This window comes from Tasmannia lanceolata, unplaced genomic scaffold (genome assembly GCF_043159265.1).
Source record: "Tasmannia lanceolata isolate RefF3 unplaced genomic scaffold, GAP_Taslan_0.1 ptg000003l, whole genome shotgun sequence".
Taxonomy (NCBI): Eukaryota; Viridiplantae; Streptophyta; class Magnoliopsida; order Canellales; family Winteraceae; genus Tasmannia; species Tasmannia lanceolata.
The window spans coordinates 63,712,470-63,733,592 of NW_027518680.1; the positions used below are offsets into that span (position 1 = coordinate 63,712,470).

The 21,123-nt window shown below is 36.5% G+C and overlaps 1 protein-coding gene across 1 annotated transcript; it reads right to left on the minus strand.

The window, feature by feature from the left end:
• Positions 1-1,643: 1,643 nt before the first annotated feature.
• Positions 1,644-21,019, minus strand: LOC143858456 (UNC-50 family protein). The gene is made up of 10 exons (XM_077369111.1): positions 20,700-21,019; positions 19,006-19,073; positions 16,290-16,315; positions 13,543-13,633; positions 12,766-12,861; positions 4,653-4,721; positions 2,767-2,825; positions 2,548-2,670; positions 2,346-2,417; positions 1,644-2,256 (listed from the first exon to the last, which is right to left on the minus strand). Exons 1-10 carry the CDS (start codon positions 20,784-20,786, stop codon positions 2,201-2,203), a joined length of 747 nt encoding a protein of 248 aa, XP_077225226.1. The 5' UTR covers positions 20,787-21,019; the 3' UTR covers positions 1,644-2,200.
• Positions 21,020-21,123: the final 104 nt, after the last annotated feature.

Below are 21,123 nucleotides of genomic sequence, written 5' to 3' on the forward strand. Positions count from 1 at the left end.
GCTTGGAAGATGTTGATTTTTTTATCCTTACTAAGCCATATGGCCAGCGAGTTGGAGGTTGATTTTAGCGAGGAAGTCGAAGGGGTCATCTTCTCTCTAAACAAAGACAGAGCCTGTAGGCAGGACAGTTTCACCATGGCTTTCTTACAACAGATGTGGAATTGTGTGAAAGAGGACATCATGAATTCGATGCTGGAATTCCATACAAGGCTGTGGATAAACTGCACATCATGAAGTTGATGACGAAATGCCATACAAGGGAGTGGATATGTAGCTGCATGAAACTCTTGACCTTCATTACCCTTGTACCAAAAGAGGAAGCTCGCAAAATCAATGGTTTTAATCTCCTCCAACAGTTTTTTATTTCCATGTTTAATATTCCCAAGGAAATTGGTTATAAGTTGGAAAGACTTTTGAGGAACTTCTTGTGCGAAGGAAAGAAGGATGATACCTCAAGCACTTGGTGAAATGGGAGGAGCTATGCAAGTTGAAGGTTGGAGATGGTTCAGGCCAAGAGAACTTGATTCTTAGGAACAAAGGTCACTTGGGCAAGTGACTTGGGAGATTTGGGGAGGGGAAATTTTTTGAAGTGGTAGAAACATTTATTTAATAGGAGCTTCTTTAAGATGCTCCAACGTGAGACCCTCCTAGCTAGATTTGGAGACAGATTTAGAAAGCCCTGGTCCTCTCAACTACTCAAGCAAGTACTATTTAAAAGTGCTAATAAGTATCTGACCAGCTCTTGTTAATTAATCTATTACTGCTTCAAGAAACAAAAACACTGTCTAATGATACAAACACATTCATTACATCTTAGACGTAATTTTGAAACTATTGAGACTACTTTACAGAGGGAAATATTATCACTTTTAGGGTGATTGAGAGCGTTGATTTCGTAGATTAATTGCAGGAAACAACAATCCTAAACTTCAAATTTGCTGCTCATTTGTTTACCTTATTATTATACACCAAATGAAAGGCTGAGATGGAATGAATTGCTTCATTTTTCAGGTATGGACCATCCATGTGGGAACCCAACATTCTTGATTATCCCACTTGTATGATAGGATTGTATCCTGGATAAGATTTATTCAAAGATACCGGTTATCACTCTTTTTTTTTTCTTTTTTGGAATAGCAACTAGTTTTCACCTTTTTTGGAAAGGAAAAAAAGTTAAAAGTTATTCTAAACCAATACATGCAAGCTTTGCATTTATGCCTAGAGGCCCATTTAAGCATTGCAAAGGTCTCATCTCAGCTACCCAATTTAAAAGCCCAGCCCGGATAGTGCTACAAACCATGTTCGGTTTGAGTCATTTTCTTAAAGCCCAAATAGGAATTGGGCCAAATTCGAACAGAAGTCAGTCCATGCCCGGCTCATTCTTTCCTTCTTCTTTTCTTTCCTTCCTTTTTTTCCTTTCCTGTTGTCTACAATATATTCAGGACAATGCATGTCTACAAATGAGGCTGTTTCACCTCGTGTGACGCCCCCATATCAGCCCTTCGCAAAGAAATAAAAGGCTCATTTCAGGGTGATGCGACGGAGGCGAAGGAATCCCGAGCATGGATAGGACAACACGTCAAGGGCGGTGCCCTTGCCGCCTAGCTAAGCGCTAGATTGCTACACCTTAATGGAAATTACAATTACAGAGTGCATCTTGCTCCATTTGAGACACTAATATTTACAGGGAACATTGAGACTAAACATAATAAGCCTTAATTTTCAGATGAGCGATCCTTGGCCTTATCTTTCAATGCCATAGATGAAACCAAAACTTCGAATATGATGGGGAGCATGCAGAGGTCAAATGTGAGAAACTTAGACAGGAAATGCCTGGGTTTTCAGGCAAGGCGCCATGTCCTCCTATTGTATCCTTTTTTTTTTTAATATCAACAAAATTTATGGTGCTGACCCGGGGTCCTAGATAAATTCAGGGTTCGGAAGAAGAAAAAAAACAAGCTTAGACATCAGGGAAATGCCTCCATAAAACCCAAAAGCACTTTCATTGACATGTGAAGCTAAAAAAGAAGCTGTATAGGGGTTTCTTCAGATGTTTGGACCTTCCCATAAGTCAAAGACCTATCCATTCAAGAAGGCCGTCTACTATTCACGTCCTCTCCAAAGTAATCTCAAGGGTACCACCATATCCTCTTGTTTGTGTCAAGGATGTTGATTGACCCACCTTGGTATATCGCCCATGCTAACCAAAGTACATGCTCATACAATATCTTGTCGGATTGAAGCCGCTAAGAATCACTGCAAACACAAGAAAGTTAAACACAAGCCATTGCAGAAAAAAAAACAAAATGAATAAAATTCAGGATTAATGGAGGTTTCACACTTACAGAGAGGGGAAAGGATGATGACGAAACCAATTGGATACAGGAAGAAAGTTGTTCTATCGAGGAAGGGCAGTACTGTGGTGATTCATCCAACAGAACACATTTCATTAAGAAATTTCCTCATCAAAGTAATTCAAACTTTGGAATATAATATTCACATAGCATATCATCATTCAAAGAGAAAAAGAGATGATATTTCCATTACCATCATATCCTAAGAAGTTGAGATAGTGGTAGTAGGAAACTGCCACCATAAAAAGCAAATTCGAAAGGAGGACAGGAATGAAACCGTGGGCAACTAAGAGCGGTGATACAAAGTATTGAATCACTGACAAAAGGCAAATTCAAGATGTCAGTAAGAACATAATGTATAAAATAGGCATCACAAGTAATTGGTAGGAGCCGAGGTGAACATAACAATTACCGTAGAGCACAACAAAAGTTGGGAAAAAAGAGTTGCAGTGAACATCAAATGCATACAGCCTTCACAGAAAACAAAGGAGAATTAAAATCAGCTTAGATCGGTGTCCCTTTGAAACATCAAATAGTGTAAATAAGGAAAGTATGCATATAGCAAATTTATACAGAATTTTAACCTCACTTTGACACAATTTGAACCTAAATAGGGACTAAGGGATATGTAATCTTGTACCTCACGGTCACAAAAGTAGAAAGTGTTCATCAGCTAGATAAACATTACAACTAACAATGCCTCAAACTACCCGTCCAGACAGAACCAGATAATTCTGAGAGGTAAAAAACAAGTGACGCAACAAACAATAGTCCGCATGTATAGCAGCACTTTAGTTCAAAATTCAAGCATCCATCCCGGTTTATAAACTTCTAGTTCACTTACACTAGCTTCAGATATGCTACATGTTCAATATCAATAATGCCAATACGGACTAATCATAATATGTAGGCCGTCACAAACCCATGGTCAAGAGTGCAGAGATTTAGAGTGTACTGTTTGTGGGACACATTATAAATAGTGAAAGATAGTATTGCTGGTGGTGTACATCAGATGAATCATGGATATTAATATTTCAGTAAAATGCAAAAGCGGAATCATTAATATAATACTATATTTTTTGTCACCATACACTTCAAGTGATAATATTAAGATGACTCTACGTTTGTTAGTCTATATCCTAGCAAATTCAAATGTATTGAGGAGAGTTTATCGTAAGAATCACTCCTAATCAAGGTTCGAATATCGATATTGGTCTCCGTATCGGCTAGTGCTCAAACCGATATCAATTGGGTGTATGCGCCAATTGCCTGTGACATATAGAATACAGTGATACATATAGCTTCTATCACAGGTTCCAGTTTACGGTATATGGTTAATGATATTCAGAGTATTTCCTTTAAAAAATATCCATGTTTGCAAATTTAAATGTAATTTAAAATACTTTTGTTGTGCTAGCGAACCAACTAGGTGTTTCGTATCTGCTTATCTATCACTTTTTTGTCTACTAAAATTAGAAGTATTGAAACAAGTGAAAGGAATGAACAATATTACTAATAATAGCTTTAGAAAATGAACATGCAGAGAGAAAAAAAAAAGATAAACATAAAATACATCTGTTAATCAGAAAACAAGAAAAGCATGAACAAAAGTGAGAAAGAATAGAAGTTACGTAGAAAAACTGTGAAAAAAAGAAAAGAAAGAACAACTATACACGCATAGATCAAGGTCCAATAAGTGAGAATAAAGAACAAGAATAAGGTAAAACCGTCAAAAAGAAAAGAAACAAACAAAACAAAAGAAAATAGGCCCAAGTCTACACACATAAATCTAGGCCGAAGAACGTGTGTGTGTGTGTGTGTGTGTGAGAGAGAGAGAGAGAGAGAGAGAGAGAGAGAGAAGAGAGACCAAGAATAAGGTAAAACCGTAAAAAAGAAAAGAAAAAGAAAATAGGCCCAAGTCTACGCACATAAATCTAGGCCGAAGAATGTGTGTCAATACATATTAAAAGGGGAAGAGAAAATTATCCGTAAATATACATCAAATCTCAACAAGTCTCACAAAATACATGCATAATATTTCAACAATACAGGGGATTTCTAATCTTTTTACAAGTTATCAAATAATGTCGAATATCAAATATGAAGCAACCGTGATTTATTAACTAATCAACAAAAAATAATGGCAATTCCACTAAAAATAATGCAAATCATTTCTATATTTCAGGTGCCATAATTTAATAACTCGAAAGAAATGAAAAATCTCACCATTGCATACAAACATGGGTAAGTAGTATTAGTGCAGATTATAAAAACAAAGTAAACAGTTCCATGATTTACCATTCGACATGTTGCTCAACAACATGACTACTTGAAGCCTCCTCACGAAGATAAGCATTTGCCAGAAACCTGCATGGAACCACTAATCTTGAGAAATAAAGTTTTGATTACAACAACAAAAAAGCGTCATTTACATAAAGAATCTGCTAGACCTAGAAGTATCAGTAAGGTCTGAATAGTAGCATGACTAGATATGAACTTCATAGGTAAACAAACGTATAAATAAAAAGGCACAATAATACAAAAATGTTAAAAAATCATCTAAAAAAAATTATATAGCATGCACCAACAGACGCACTATATCTACTACTATAAAGAGGGAAGGGGGTTTTACAGTTCACCCTTACGTGTCAGCCCCCCCTTCCTCCACGGCTATATTTTCCCTTTTTTTGGTGTATTTTGTAAATTCTAAAAATCTAGGAAAATGAACCGAAAAAGGATAAACATCCGGAAAATCTTGTAAAAAGGGTAAAAAAATAGGAATTCATTCCCACTTCTCACGATAAGGAGAAGATATCGCAATTTCCCGCTGGATTTTGGGGATAAAAGACAATCAAGCATGGTGGGGATCTCTCTCCTTGCGAGATTTTCTTTGGTTTTGGGCGTCTCACGAGAACAACACAGAAAAAAACTGCACCTTTCACCAAGATTTCCGCCGACCTTCTTCTCTTCCTCTCTTTCCTCGAGACGCACGCCGCCACTGCCATCCAGAAACTTCAAGCCACCACCAAAATTTCTGGATTTTTCCATGGCTTTGGGCTAGATTACAGCAATATTTTCTCTCTCTCTCTCCTCAACCCCAGCTCTGTTGGCCGGCTAATTTCGGATGAAAGAAAGAGGGTTTTGGGAGTTCTTCAAGACAACATCTCTTCACTTTTATTTCAGCAAAAAAAATAGGAGAAACAGAGGGCTTGGGGGTTCTTCTTGACCATTGCCATTTCAACCACCATTTGTTTTCTATTTTCCCTTCTTCAGGTAAAACTCCCTTTGTTTTTTCCTTGGCTGTAGCAATGACGTCCCCAAAACGTGAGTGGGAGTAAGAGAAGAGGGAAGGGTTAGGGCTCTGTTGAGGGTTGGGATAGAAAAAGAGATGGGTATTGACTGAAGCGAAATAGTGGTTGTTAGGGAATAGGTCTATGGTAGATCAGAGGTTGAAGATGATGGTGATCTAAATTTGCAGAGAAGATGGTGCTGTTGGTGAAAATTAAGGGAGAGATGGTGGTGGTGGGACTAGGATCTAGGTGGTAGAAAAAGAGAAGCGAGATTTGGTAGAGGAAAAAGGGTTACCGGGTTTTGAATTTGGTCAAGAAGATGGTCGGAGAGGATAGACAAATCCCGATGGGGACGGAGGAAGATGATTGGATTCCGGCACTATTTCCATGTCAGATCACATTTTTCATCAAGAAACATAAGATTTTAATAATTCTTGCAGAATACTCAAGCCTCCCAATACTTATTGCATATTTGGAGCGGGGATTCTGTTCCCAAGTTCCCCGGTTGTGACATACGAATGTCTAATTTCTGTTTTTGCTTATGTCTATTTTCGATTTTTGTTATATTGAACAGGTGTAAGGCATAATTTATTAGATAAGAGAAATTACATGAACTGTTTCATGACCGTCTTCCATTATTTCAACACTACTGACAAGTTATCTTCTCTATCTATCTTGGATTATTTGTTGATAATTCTTCCGGGTTAGTTGTTTGAGGTGAATTCTGTTGTTACGTACTGTCATCGGCTATTGATGCTGAATTCTTACCTTACATTCATCAGGCATAACTTCGTGTATAAGTTGTTAAGAGAATTAATGATTTCAGTCTAACTCAACTCTTTACTAGGAAGTTGAAGATGACCGTCCGAAAGGCATCAAGGAGTAGACCGAGCTGTGGCTGATGATCAACATCCGATTTGCGAAGTGAACAGAGATTCGGCAAATTTCCTAAAAAAAAATTGAATTATATTATAAATCCTCATGGTGATTCTATTCACTTTTTCCAATCTTCACAATGGATAGTTAGGATGGGAGTTGCCTCATTTTGATTATTAATTTGCTAATAATGGTTGCGTTCTATTCACACATTTTGCATTTATGTACTTTTAAAAACTTCATTGCTGTTTATTTGTTGGTTGCTGATGCTTTTTTTTTTTTACCTATTTCATGTACTACTTCCTCATATCTTTGACTAATAACCATATTTTGTGATGCAGAGGGGATGCACTGTTTCGATAATGACGCCTCTCTTTATTTGCACTTGCTAATTGGTTGTTAAAGGCAGTTGCAATTCCCAAATGGGCTGTTATCCGTGGTGATAGCAAGCGGGGGTTTATTGTATCCTTGGATAGGCATTCATTGCTTCATTAAAGTTGAGATTGGCAAAACTGTTATCCTTGGGACAAGGTAATTTCTATTGCTATTGCTTTATTTTTTAAGCTTTTAAATCACGTATTTTTCTATTCGATCTATCGTTTAGGATCTTCTAATAAGTTGTTTTTTCATCGTACACACAATGCCTACATGCAATCTTTCCCATTTTATACGGTTTTCTATTTTTCATCATAGTCCCAGTGACTACAATGCATTACTTAGACCAATCAAAAAATCATTTCCCAGGCAAATGCATTCTTGAGAACACTGTTGTTTTGGGTTTAGTGCTGAAGGTCCTAGACACATGGAGATCAAATCTGACTTTTTGGTTTTTATAGCACTGTATTTATAGCCATGGAGTTAATGTGTTGTGGAAAAATTAAGTTTCTAGAACACTGTTTCCCTGTAATAGTTTTGTTACCTAGGGCCAATATTGGGTCATGGACATCCTCTACTTTGTATTGATAATACCAACCCTAGAATTATCGAGACATCTAAAGATAATGCTATCTTAGGAAGGGGACACCGATTTTTTCATTATGGATTATTTCCTAGGCTTTATTAGAAGTTTCCATCTATTGCAGCTTTTTGCCCATACAATTATAATTTTAGGTCTGTTAATCTAGAAGCTTGTCACTGATGTTATGTGGGTTTGGTTTGCAGGATTGTGATTGAAATCCTTTCTTTCTTCTCTTTGTTTAAAAGAATGTTGTGAGAATTAAGGGTACAGAGAGTCGAATCATCTATGAACATGAAGAAACGAGCAATGTTCTGGATTTTGTCGTGATCACCAAAAATGCTGACAGGTCTCACACTTCCCTGGAAATGGAAGACCCTCTACCTCTAATTGAATCAATGTAGCGCGGTTTTGAAGATAAAAGAGATGTTGTACAACTTACTCTATGGATCTCATAGATTTCAATTTTGGATAAGGGGAATTACTTATTCAAAAGTTCTATTTTTTTTTATAAAGAAAGGAAATCGTCTGTACTTGCATTTTAAGGAAATCTACTAATGCTTCAGTAATTGCATTTTCATAGGCTTACAAATTGAAATTTCATCTTATTCATCACTTAAGAACCATAGAAAATGTTCACCGCTTGAAATTTTTTCATTTATTGGCTTAGAAGTTCTTACTTTGCTTCGTTTTCATTCTGTTTACATTTACAAACTTGAATTTCTCATTCTTCCCTCTCTGTTTTTGATGAATTCATTCTTCCTTCTGTTTACGAAACTGAATTTCTTATTCTTTCCTCATCTTCATTGTCATGTCCATTTCTAAATTTATTATTTCTAAGAGTTATTACTCTTTTTTAAATTTATAAGGCAAAATCTACAACTCAATTGAATCTTTTTAAACAATGCTTCTTTTTTTCCATCAAAACAATTTTAAGCCGTATTTTCTTCTCCCCCATGCATTGCACGGGGTGTCTTACTAGTGTGTGTCTATATATATATATATATATATATATATATATATGTGTGTGTGTGTGTGTGTGTGTGTGTGTGTGTGTGTGTGTGTGTGTGCGTGCGTATGTGCGCGCGCGTGCCCGTGTGTGGGTGCGTGCGTGTGTGAGTGTGCGTGTGTGTGCGTGTATATTAACTCTCCCAGCCGGGCCTAAAGAACAATTTACAACCGGTAATCACTCATACAACTCTCTTTTTTGAAGTGTAATCCTTTCTCGTTTATCTTCCCCAACCTCAGGTACTGATCCTGAATCGGGATCTTCTCTACCTATATTTTTTCAAAAATAAATAAATAAAAATATGTATCTACTTTCATTTCCTCTAAATGATCGCAAACCCCACTTTCCAAGTTCGACAATAGAAACCAACACCGAAAGAGAGAAAAAAAAATCCACATGAAAAATGAAAGAACTACAAAAGAGGGAGATGTAAGAGAAAATGGACATGAAAATAAAATCCCGCATGTATACACAAAAGCTTACTAAAAGTAGAAAACTACAAAACTTCTGTCTTCCCCAACCTCTGGTACTGATCCTGAATCCTATCTTCTCTGTCTTAATTTTTTTCCCAAAAAAATGCATATCTTCGTTCATTTCCTATATATGATCACAAACCCTACCTTCCAAGTTCAATAACAGAAAGAAACACCAAAAGAGAGAGAAAATTGAAATGAAAATTGAAAGAACAACTACAAAAGAGGGAGATTTAAGAGAAAATGGACATGAAAATAAAATCCCACATGTATATATACAAAAGCTTACCAAAAGTAGAAAACAATGAGGTGACGGGATCTACAAAAATTGATATGGATGGAAAATGATGAGATAGTTTAATAGACGAGTGAAGTTGGGTGGAGATTTCCAAAGGCAAAAGTGAAACGATAACGGCAAGAGGGCCCTTGCGTTATTAAGGAAAAGAAAATCAAACAAAAACGAAACAGAAAACCCAAAAAAAAAACAAGGAAAAAGAAAGAAGATGGAAAATTCTATGTTTCCCTTCTTTTTACCAATTCTTTCTTTTCTTATATATTTTGGATCTCATTGTATCTTTGCTCTATTCGTGGGTGTTTAGATCTGAAGTTGTGGTGCATATATTCATCTTTTATGGGGTGTCACCATCGCAAATATAGGGGCTTTGCTCAGCTCATCACCCTGTGGTGCAGGATCGAGAAAAGAAAGAGAAGAAAGAGAAGAATAAGAGAAGAAGTGAGGAATTAGAAGTAGAAGAGAAGAAATATGGGAGAAATAGAAAAAGAGGAGGAGAAGAGAAGAAAAGAAGATGAGAAGGAAGAGGAGTAGAAGAGAAGTAGAAGGATAGAGGAACTTAGAGAGAAGAAGAGAAGAACCGAGGAAGAGGAGAAGAAGAAATCTGTAGAGAGGAGAAATATCAATTCAATTCAATAATCATCAAAGTTAAGAATTCTTAATACAATGAGGCCTATATATAGGCATTGGGATGGAAATAAAGGAGAAATATCAATTCAATTCAATAATCATCAAAGTTAATAATTCTTAATACAATGAGGCCTATATACAGGCAATGGGATGGAAATAAAATTCGATGAAAAATAAAAGTCCTAACAACTAAAAATATGGAAATAAATATCCTAGAATCTAAATAGAATGAAATTAATTCCTAAACTAAATAATATGGAAATATAAATCCTAATGGGCAAATATGCCACTTATTGGCCTACTATCTGCATCACCTTGCTTCCAAAAAATTGTGAAAGGAAAGTGGTTGAAGTTCTAGTTCCAGACTTCTAATAATGTTTTTTGGTTATTTTCTAAAATTGGTTTTCATGGATGAAACCACACACGCGCACACAGATTTATATATTTGATTTCCATGCTTTTCCTCTGTACTCATCTTCCGTACAAAGACCAGGGAGGGGAACCTCGAATCTTTTTTTTTTTTTTCCGTAGGTATGCTGGGATCAAGGTTGAGATACAAAGCCTCAACGATTGAGCTAGAGGCCCAACCCCCAAATCTATTTCTTTGTACTAAACCCTCTGAACCAACAAGTGAATGCTCTATTCAATCCCTACTCCCATTTTCTTCTCCAGTTTCAGCATCAATAGATTAAAAATATTGCACTTTTTCCAGCTTTTTGTTGACCTCAACAAAAATCTATCAAAACCAATCTGCTGAAACACGTCCAGCTTTGTTTCTTCTTCTCCACATTAAAACCCTTTCACTGTTACACATGCAATCCCCACATCTATACAGATCCAAAACCAAAATGGCAAGTTAAATCCCTAAACTCCTGTATTTCAGGATAGAAGAAAGTATTTTTAATTGTTCAAGTGGATGCACAAATCCTCCTAATTTGCAAAAGGGGGGTTGCTCAATCGAGCCGTTCTGATGAAGAAAGGTCCTCCATGTCCCTAAAAGGCTTATAAATGGTCAGGACCACATCGTTCTCAAACATCTTCAAGGATTCAGTTCTTAGAAAGTTTCGGTTGAAGATGATTCATCTTTAGTGATCAGTTGGCATGAGGAAACTTCAGTCCTTCCATGGTGTTTCTCTCAGCATTTTATTAAAATGAGTACTTTTTAAATATATATGAAGATTTTTTTTGCTCGTATACTCATTATGACAGAAATTCCACAGCAGACCATCTGGCCAGCTATAGAATAAACTGTAATTAAGTTGTCTATTGGCTTTTTAATACTTTGTCGTGGCTTTCTGTTTCTGTTGCAGCCTGCTCTGGGCTCTACTTGTATGTTCCGTTGCCTTTTGTCTTTTAAGTTCTATGTTTCTTTGATAGAGTTTCATTTTATCTGTTCGAAACAAGAGAAGATGACTGAGTACCATCAGACTCAGAGCTTGATGATTTGCACAAAATGCCCAGTTTGTAATTTTTATTTTTTTCAGGAGTTTTGTTTGTCGTTCGATGTGAAAGGGTCGAAAACTCTCGCTTTATGCTTGAGAAACAGCCTTCCCGGCGATCTGCTTCATGAATTGAAGGGCACCGCCCCCGAAACAGCAGCAGCGGTCAATAAAATACCTGGTGGGGTGTTCAGTTGAGCTATTTCCGCTTTCAAATTCCTTAGATTCTGAGGGGAAAATACGATTTCCTCAGCTCCTCGGTCTTCTGAGCAATACGCTCAAGCAGAACACAAGTCTCTGTTAGCAGCGGTGGTTAGGTCTGCTTTTCATTAGGATAATGCACACCCTCTGTGGTAAGAAAGGGGACAGGTGTAGCTCCACGCCCTTTGCAATGCCATGGATTGGTTTTGCGGCAGAGTTAACGGCCGCAGCGAGAGTGGATTGGGGGTTTGAAGAAAAATAAACACGAAGTTTCGTTCCAAGTGTTCACTTCTTTTTCACCTGGTTTCATTCGATTTGTTGTGGATTGGATGATGGGTTTTCATTCCCTGTGGGTTTTTTTTTTTGGTGTTCTGCACCTGAGCTAGCCAGGCCTTTCTCTTTTATTAATAAATATCACTTCCTTCAAAAATAAAAATTATCATCAAGTCAACATCTCTGCCCTAGAATCTGTGAACCCTATGGGATCCGTGAGCCATAAGTGTGTTTGGGTCATCAGGGGATTATGTTGTTGGAGAGAGAGAGTCCTTGGGCAAAGTCCTGGTGGAAGGGAACTCTCTCAATGTGATCAGATGGCTTAGAGGATGCCATATATTCCCCTGGAGATTTGCTCGATTCTTTGACGAGATTCAGAATCGGGTAGGAGCCTGGAACATTTCCTTCTGGCATGTTAGGAGATCCGCCAACAATGTTGTTGAAAGGCTAGCTAAGGATGGTGCATCATTTGAGAGACTGGAGTTGTTTGACTTTCTCCCTCCGTGATTTTTTCTTTTCTCCGTCCCTCCATAAGAGAGGATGGTTGGTCTGATTTTGTTGTATCTTCTTGTTATTTTCTTCTTCCTTGTATCGACCATCTCGGTCTTTTTCTTATATTAATAAAATCTGCTGCCATTAAAAAATTCCAAATCTGACATAGAATAGTCTGGGCCCAAATCCAAGAAGTCCCATGGCTGCTATGTTCAGCAATCATCACTTTCAAAACAAATCCGGTAAAGTGAACATCACTAAAAGATATTGGCATACAAGATATATGTGTTCATCTAGTATGTACAAGTTATGCAAGTGTGCATTTATTTTTACTTTCTGACCAATCACAAATGCATATAAAACAATGATAGGTTTTTTAATCAGAATAAACAGCACAATATTACGACTAAGAGTTTCTGATAGTGAAATCAATGAAAAACTTGTAGTAGTGTGCAAGTAGCATATCAAATTGGAAGCTTACCAACAACATGTTGCCAAAATTACTCCAATCACCAAAAAATGAAAAAAGACAACCGAAAGAATAGTGAAAACTGCATGTGCCATGCTACCATCATACCTAAAATAAAGACAAAAGCCAAGGTCAGAATCTAAAAGTACTCAGCAAAGCAAGGTTCGCTCATGTTTACTGAACTAAAATATAATTCGTTGATCAAAAAAACTTTGAGATGATAAATAAACTTCAATAGAAAGAAAGATAAACATGAACTACGAATATGAAAAGTGGAAGATATGAGAAATAACAAAAATTTCAACCAGAATGTAACCCTTTCTCAGAGCAATTATGTATCTGAACTCGTAAAAACCACTGTTACATGGATTCTTCTAAATGGACAAAGAATCCTGGACAGTTCTCGGATTCCAATACTTCAAGATTCTCCAAGACAATTCCAGATCTCTTTTATTTGTTTTTTCTGAATACTACAACCACAACTTTACAATTACCATATGTTTTGAGTTTTACCAATATTAATATTAAGTTTCTTAAATGGATATTATACCTACATAACTTATTAAAATATTCAATATATTCCTTGTTTTAACCATATTATTATGTAAAAAAATAAAATTTGAGAATTGATTAAAATATTTTGACGAATCCACAAATCTTTCCTTTTGAGGTTTGCCGAATCCAACACTCGATACCCGTGTCGTATTCCGACATTCGTATCCGTACTGATGCAACATAGGTAAAAGCTAAAAAGCCAACCCAAGCAGGATGAAAATATAAGAAACTTACGCAGCACAGTATGCAGAAGTAGCAACTACCAAAAGAAGACTGCAAATTACAACAAAAGCAGGATCATCTCGGGCCCACTGATTCTTTGTTTCTGAGAGCAAAAGCAAAAAAAGAAGACGTCAACTCATATTCCCACATTTATAATTGACTGATGTAGATGATTACTTTTTCTATAATATCAAGTTCTACGCATGCTTCAAGAAAAATTTTAGTAGAATATCAGTCTTATTCGAAGAACAAGTTGAGCTCTGTAACCTCATGAAAAACCATGGACTGGCTTGAATAAACAATGAAACAAACATTGACTTTGAAGAAAACAATATTAACCGGAAACCTGTACAAAAATCTTTAAAAAGAAACAAGAAAAAACTAAATTGAAATAGCTCGATCAAGCATTGCTATGGAATTGTAACTGTACGTCAATCTTAAACAACTTAAAACAAGAAAAAAATGGCATGAAATACTTATTATTTGGCCCCGGTATGTGAATGTCAACTTTAGGCATATGTAATAGATTGGGCTTTTTTTAGCAAATTCCAACACAGTGAAGCTTCATGTCAGAAAATAGTGAAATTCTCAGTGTATCAAAGTATCTCCTATGCTTTAGGGATTGAACTGTTTTATACAGCTCAATGTTTTTTTAACAATATATTAAAACCAAAGGAGTGGGTTGATCTCCTATGCATTAACAACTGAGAAATATGAACATCCTACCTTCTATATAAATAGCGGATATGTTTTTAAGGTCGTGCTTCCCCAACACGTCACTGTGAGAGAAGGTAATACTGGAATTACATGCCGGAGCATCTTCAGGGCACTTTGACTAGGATAAGAACTTTGTGATGGATGAGAACCGTTAGTAGTGGCTTTCATTAAAGAGGGATGTCGCAAGAACAGTCCAACAGTTTAGAAGATGTCAATTCGCGAAAGGGAGAAACTAAAACACGAGGCCATATACTCCTTTGTTCATGCCCTATGAGCCCTAGAATGATTTGAGTATGGACTTTATACTAAGATTGTCGAAGACTTTGCAAGGGCATGATACAACATATACGTGATCATTGATCTTTTTTTCAAAATGGTTCATTTCTTACCATGCAATAAAACATCATATGCAGTTTATATAGCAAGAATATTCTTCAAAGAAGAGGTACGTCTTCACAGACTTCTAAAGACGATCATTTATGGTCATGATGGGAAGTGGATGGGTTACTACTGGAAGACTAAAAAATGATTTACACTAAATTGCAATTTCTGGGTGCATTTCATCCACAGACATGTCGACAAGTTGAACTGGCAAATGTGGATGTCCATGAGTTCCCCCATGAGGGAACTCTCTAGAAGCTAGAGTTTTGTGTTTTGATGGCCCACTTATGTTAGGTTACTCTAAAAAATCGTGTCTTGTTTTTTATATATATAAGCCCTAGGACCATAGTTTTGGACATCTTAGGTTTATGAATGAAAAGCATGTTTCCACAAACTTAGAAGAGCATCTGCTCTCCAAATACATCGTTAAGTGATTTCTTGACCTCTCATTGGTGTGAAGCCTTCAGACCCAGTGGTGTGATGCCCTAGAGTTCTATTCCTTCTCTTCTTTCAATCTCTTGAGATAATATCTACATTTTTTCTCTTTCTTCTACTTATTTGAATTTGTAGAACACTTTCGTTTCTTGTGATTGTGATTTCTAAAGGTCGCATGGATTGTTGGATTTTATTGTAATCAGCTTGAGGATCTATTGACCAAATCAGATCATAAATATGGAGATCAGATTAAGTTAATTGCAACTATCAGAGTTAGTGATTGACTTGATTTCAAGATCCAATCGTCATATTTGAGTAATTTTTTTGTGGATTCTTGCGGTTAACCTAGATCTAAGATATAACTTATAAGGGTTAGATCTAGTTGAAATGTTGGAAGTCTGACCAAACCCTTGATCGGCTAGATTAGAGTGAGTTTTATAAACCTGAAAGTTATAGGATATCTCTCTTCTAGTTCTGCATCAGAGAAGTTGCAAAACAAGTGGTAGTAATACCAACTCCTTTATTATAATGATTACATTTAACACTAAATATCTATTATGTACATAATTTATCTATTACAGTGTGTCATTTATATTTTACATAATAAAAAAATTCAATAGACAGACTCCATCAAAACAGTTACCATATTGTGGGACTAGGGCTATCTAGAAGTCATTATTGCTACCATCTAGGTGACGATTGGTGTTCTTGATGCAGTTCATTGGATCACTATGAGTCTATGAGTACCAACAACCTGTGAAAGCTTGAGCTTGTATCTATTCAATGTTATTTTTTAGGGAGGCTTTCTAACTGTCACTTCCATAGGAAAGAAGACTTTGCACTGTATTGTCTGGCTGCGGCGAGTGAAGATGTGAACAATTTGGCTAAGTACTCTGTGTTTTTTCAAGGAATGCATCATTCACATTTAACATCTTTTATTATGCCCTTTGTAAGCCACACCAAACAAAATCTTTAGAGAAAAAAGAGGTATTCAGATGGGTAAAATACAAGCCAAGATAAAAAACCAAACTAGCAAAACAAATTTAAAAAAAAAACTATTTTTGACAAAATAATATCCAGATACCTGTTCAAAGGCTTACAATGACACCAATCAATTGGTTGTTTACATTTACCACCTATGACGATTAGCAGTTTGCAATTTAAAAAGTCACCCAAATCACTCATATCAATTAAAGGAAGAGTCAATGACTAGTGAGCAGACTTACGTTTGTGGTACTTGGTGTGCTGATAGCTGTCCTCCGTTATCCATTTCCAGATGCAAAATCATTAACAGAAGAATTAAAAGAACAAAAGAGAATCTAAAAAGGTTGAGCAGGAAATTAAGAACAAAGAAATAAAATCTAACAAAGGAAGTCAAGTTTTGACATATCTCGTGAATGATGTGTGGTTATCATTAAACTGAAACAGAAAACCCACTACTACTACCAATTTCTATATCCTTGAAACAAAAAATGCTAATATAAAGTTATTTAACCTTGGGATACCATAACATTAAAAAGGTATACCATAACATTAAATGGAAATTGGTACACCAATGTTTTTTTTTTTTTGGCTACAAGTTAGAGCTTCTTTTATGTTGGTATGCCAATGGTTAGTAAACCATTTGCAAAAGAAATTTGGAAATGTGGTGGCTGTTGGGGATCGGAATGTTATGGTTTTAAATCACGAAAACTACCTTCTGGTGAAGATTCTAGAGGGAAACATTAGTAATTAACATGGAATCAAAGCATCACGATTGCATGACAACAATAACAACAGTAAATATTCAAGACTCGAATCTGGTAATGAGCTTGAAATGTCACATTCAAATTATGCTTTCAGTGCCACTGAAAGATTATCACAAAAAATGTTGCAAAACAAATGAAAGATTATCACAAAAAATGTTGCAAAAAAAAACAAAGAAAAAAAAGAGTAAGTCTGAGCCAAGCATGAAAGAATGAGAGGTTTTAATTTCTATATGCCAAAAAAAAAATCAGAACTGGGAGAGTATTGACTGAGGAAATGGCTTAACTTCCAAATTATGCTCACAGATTGGGAATTTCTTCTCTTACCAGTAAATGCAGGGTTCATCAAGATTGAAGGGTACACCAATAGTGATATGAAGTGATACCAATAATAATATGTAATTAGCAATTGAAGGAAATTATTAAATATACTTGATACTTGATGTTTGGTACCTAGTAAAAAGTAATATGTTAAGTGTCAATGCATAACTTAACGGACTTATGAGCTACAAAGTGTAATCGCTAAGACATCACTAAACTCTAAATAATACAAATATATAACAAGCCGATCTCTCAGTGATCTAATAATAAGTAAAACATTACTAAATGAAGAAGTTTTTAAAAAAAATCAGGATTTAGTACATTCCCCATTTTTGTATAACCAGTCCATTGTGCCTTCGGCCTCAGAAAACGGAGTATCCTTCGGAAATTGGTGTTGTCGGCTGCCATTTGGGTAATATGGAAGGAGAAAAATGCCCACATATTCAAAAGTTTCGTCAACAGGTGAAAATTCATGGTCATGAAGATTATCTCTCTAGTCATCTCTTGGGCGAAGGTCCTGCCGTGCTTTAGGTACATCTCTCCAAAGATCTAAGGTGCTGTTGGAGGGACAATTGTGCTGGCAAGGATGAAGGCAGGAGACCCCTCTGCTAGTAAGGAAAAGGGGAGTGGGGGGGACCCCTCAGTGGAACGCTCCTGAGGAGAGCATAATCACGAAACAAACGACCCGGCATAAGAGGGAGATCGACATAAAGTAAAGGAAGCAGAGAAAAAAGAGAGGAAAGGGGGAGCTCCCGATACTGACGGTACTCTCCTCCGTCTCACTCAAGTGAATTGGTTTCAAGAGCATTCCGTTTGAACACCAGGAGCAGTCTGATCCATTATTTGATAAGACCGCTCATAGAAGCATGAAACAAAACCACACCGAAATAGTTCGGAGGTCGCCCTTTTTTTGGTTGGCGTAGCCACAACTTTGGTCATAATCCGTTCAAACACATAAACCCAGTCCTCGATGTTGATTCGGCTTGTTCAGAGAGGTTAGGTTGCCCACTTCACCAATCCACTGAGGCTTAAATTTTGACGGTTCTAGTATTGGTAACCTTGGCCCAGTTGACATCAGTGACCTCGCTAGGGATGACTCTAGAGCTACTAGGTAGGCGTCCTCTAGCCCGATCGGTATCAAGGACTCTAAAGAAGCAGAAGTAAGGGCAGCCCTGCAAGGCATCAGGCTCCTACCCATGGAGTTTGCGGATTATATAGAGGAGCTATAAGGGCTCCAGCTTTGCTTCTACCATGTCAAGAGGTCCGCCAATACTTAGGCGGATCGATTAGCTCAATCAGGAGTATATTCGGCCAATTTAGAGAGATATGACTTTCTCCCACCATATTGAGGAGAATCAAAGTGGATTAATCTTACTTTATAATTCTCTTGTGTGGAAAACCTATTGAAAGAAATGAAATTTAAATCATCAAAAACCTAGTAAGGATTTTCTGAAGATGTAGAAAAAATGAAATAAAATTTTAGCAGACAGGTCAAAAGTATATAAAGCTTGAGAAGGTTGAAAGTCGCCTGAAAAGTAGAATAATAGGTTATGTTAACCCAAGGTCTTGAAAGAAATATATATCCGCAAATCCCAAGGTTATACTTCTGAGAAGAACTACTCACCACTATGACCTTGACATATAGATTCGACAACATGATGTCAAAAGTCATGGAAGTGGCTACATGTCATTGTAAACAAAAGCGAATTAATTAATTGTTCAGGAAAAAAATATCTTTATAGAAAAGACAAAGTGGATTCGCCATTGTGCTAGGCTACATCCAACATTTAGGACACACATGTATTAGCCGCTAAATAACACTTGGATGTAATAAATGATTCAGAATGCCATAGAATAATTAAGAGTAGATTCTTACACAACTTTTGGTGAGGTGCACAGATGAAACATTTGCCAGAATGTATATTCAATATCCATTTGTTGCCACTACAATGAACCAAAATGACAAGATATATGAGAAAACAATTACGAAGATATATAATTAAGACGACACCAACGAACAACAATAATCAGCTTCTAGCTTCAAATTAGGCATTCATTCAATCAGAAGTTAGTTAAGCAAAAATCACGAACAAGATTCAAGAGACTAGAGGTGTAAGTAAACATCATGATAATAATAATATTGGGTCTCAAAAAATTGATAAGTGAGGTCATTATGATTTGGAGATCGTAAGTGATTTTCATTTTTGGGTACAATCTCTAGATTTTGGTGGAACTTTTGAAAAAGGAAAATTGTGGATAGTGCTTTTACTTTTTATCCAATAGGAAGTCAAATTTTAAAAGTTCTATAATTTAAATGTTTTGGGAGCTTATTGGACAATATGTTACACAATTTGTATTTCTATTTTAGCCAAAAAAGGTTTTATTTAGGTAGATCTAAGGACTGAAATTGATCATATATCAATGGTTACGATTAAACTAGGGTGTTAAGGTATTTTGATGTATTTTTCAAGAGATAAATAAATAGTTATGAGTTTCCCTTATTGGGTTCTGGTTTTTACCCTTCTTTGATCATGTTCTAATCAAATCAATTGCCATTTTATCTCTATATAGCATTCTTTATGGAAATCTACTGGATTGTTTTGTGATTGTTCAATAGCAGGTTTTCTACTTTTGGTCGATTCCTGGTGGTTAACATGCATTAAAAAGATCCATTGGAAAGCACAATTCAACGTGTGGCCTAGATCTGGTTTACCTATATGAGACAAAATGATCTCGTATTTGGCTTACGAAACTTCTAGCTGATGCTTTTGGAGAGGTGCATTGCTAATAAGCTCGCCTCACGTCCCGCAAGGGCCAACACTTAACCCTTTGTCTTCATAGTTTCATCCCAAAACTAACTCCTCTCCCTTTGAAGTTGAGGAACAAACACAATAGTTGGCACTCACTTGTAAATAGAAGAACCAAATAACAAAGATAGAGTGTGATATATAATTCCCAGCAAAGGTTCCTGCTTCGTAAAATATGAACCAACTGAATATTACAAGTTTACAACCATTATCCTCATTAACACACAAACCTAACTGCAGTGTGACCAAATATAGACAATCAATCCTCTAGTTGGAAGCCTAGTTTCAGCCTCTTGAGTTGTGATAAAATCTACTAGCGATATAACCGGTACAAGAGGCAACTTAATTTCTTTATACACTGATCAGAAATAATTCAATATAATTATTTACTGAACATATTACATTTGCATCTAGCCCAATCGCGAAAAGGACAGATTAAAAAGAAAGGAGACATTATCAAAGAGTTCTGATACCCAATTCTTCGCTTTCGACATTTCCGGATTCCATCCACATATCAAGCTAAAGGTATATGCATTGGGAAAAAGGTATTAAAAAAAATAGATTAATTCATGAAATCCAATACGGGTTCCAACAATCATACTGTAGCAGACATCATAAGAAGGAATATCCATTAATTTCAGCCCCAGAACAGAATCATTGTTGTGTTTATCGGCATGTAGTGCTGATTACAACTACTAAAAAAACCCAATACGGAAAAGTGAAAATAAATCCAAACATAACAAGGAAGATAAGAGGGGGGAACCTTGATTATCCTTCGGAGGTACTGGAGAGGAACGGGATTGGAACGCGCGTTAGAGGGCGTGCGCCCTTTTGATACGGTGGGCAACATGTATGTATGTATGTATGTATGTATGCTTCCCTCAATCTCTCCAAGATGCGATTTATCGATCGATCTGATTTTCCTACTCCCTCTCCTCTTTCTAGTGCCTCCTTTTACAACAGAACCAACCCTACCATAATCGCACTAACAGAAACTATCATTCCTCAGTCCTTACCTGCTCTTTTCATTTTCTTCAACCTTGAAGAAACAAACCCCCTTTTCCTCCTCACTTCCTTTCTACACATTCGGTGTGGTGTGATTTTCTTGCAGTCGCCCGCTCATCGTAGGGTCCCACCGAATTGACGGTCTAGATCATCAAATTGATAGCCAAAGGGAAGCGAAGGAA

Bases quoted from the DNA above. Each gene is read 5' to 3' on its own strand.
- LOC143858456 (XM_077369111.1), bottom strand. From the start codon at position 20,786: ATGTTGCCCACCGTATCAAAAGGGCGCACGCCCTCTAACGCGCGTTCC. The intron at 16,316-19,005 runs GTAAGAATCTAC...AACGGAGGACAG, and splicing joins TGCACCTCACCAAAAGTTGT to CTATCAGCACACCAAGTACC. The intron at 12,862-13,542 runs GTAAGTTTCTTA...TCTTTATTTTAG, and splicing joins ACTTCTGCATACTGTGCTGC to GTATGATGGTAGCATGGCAC.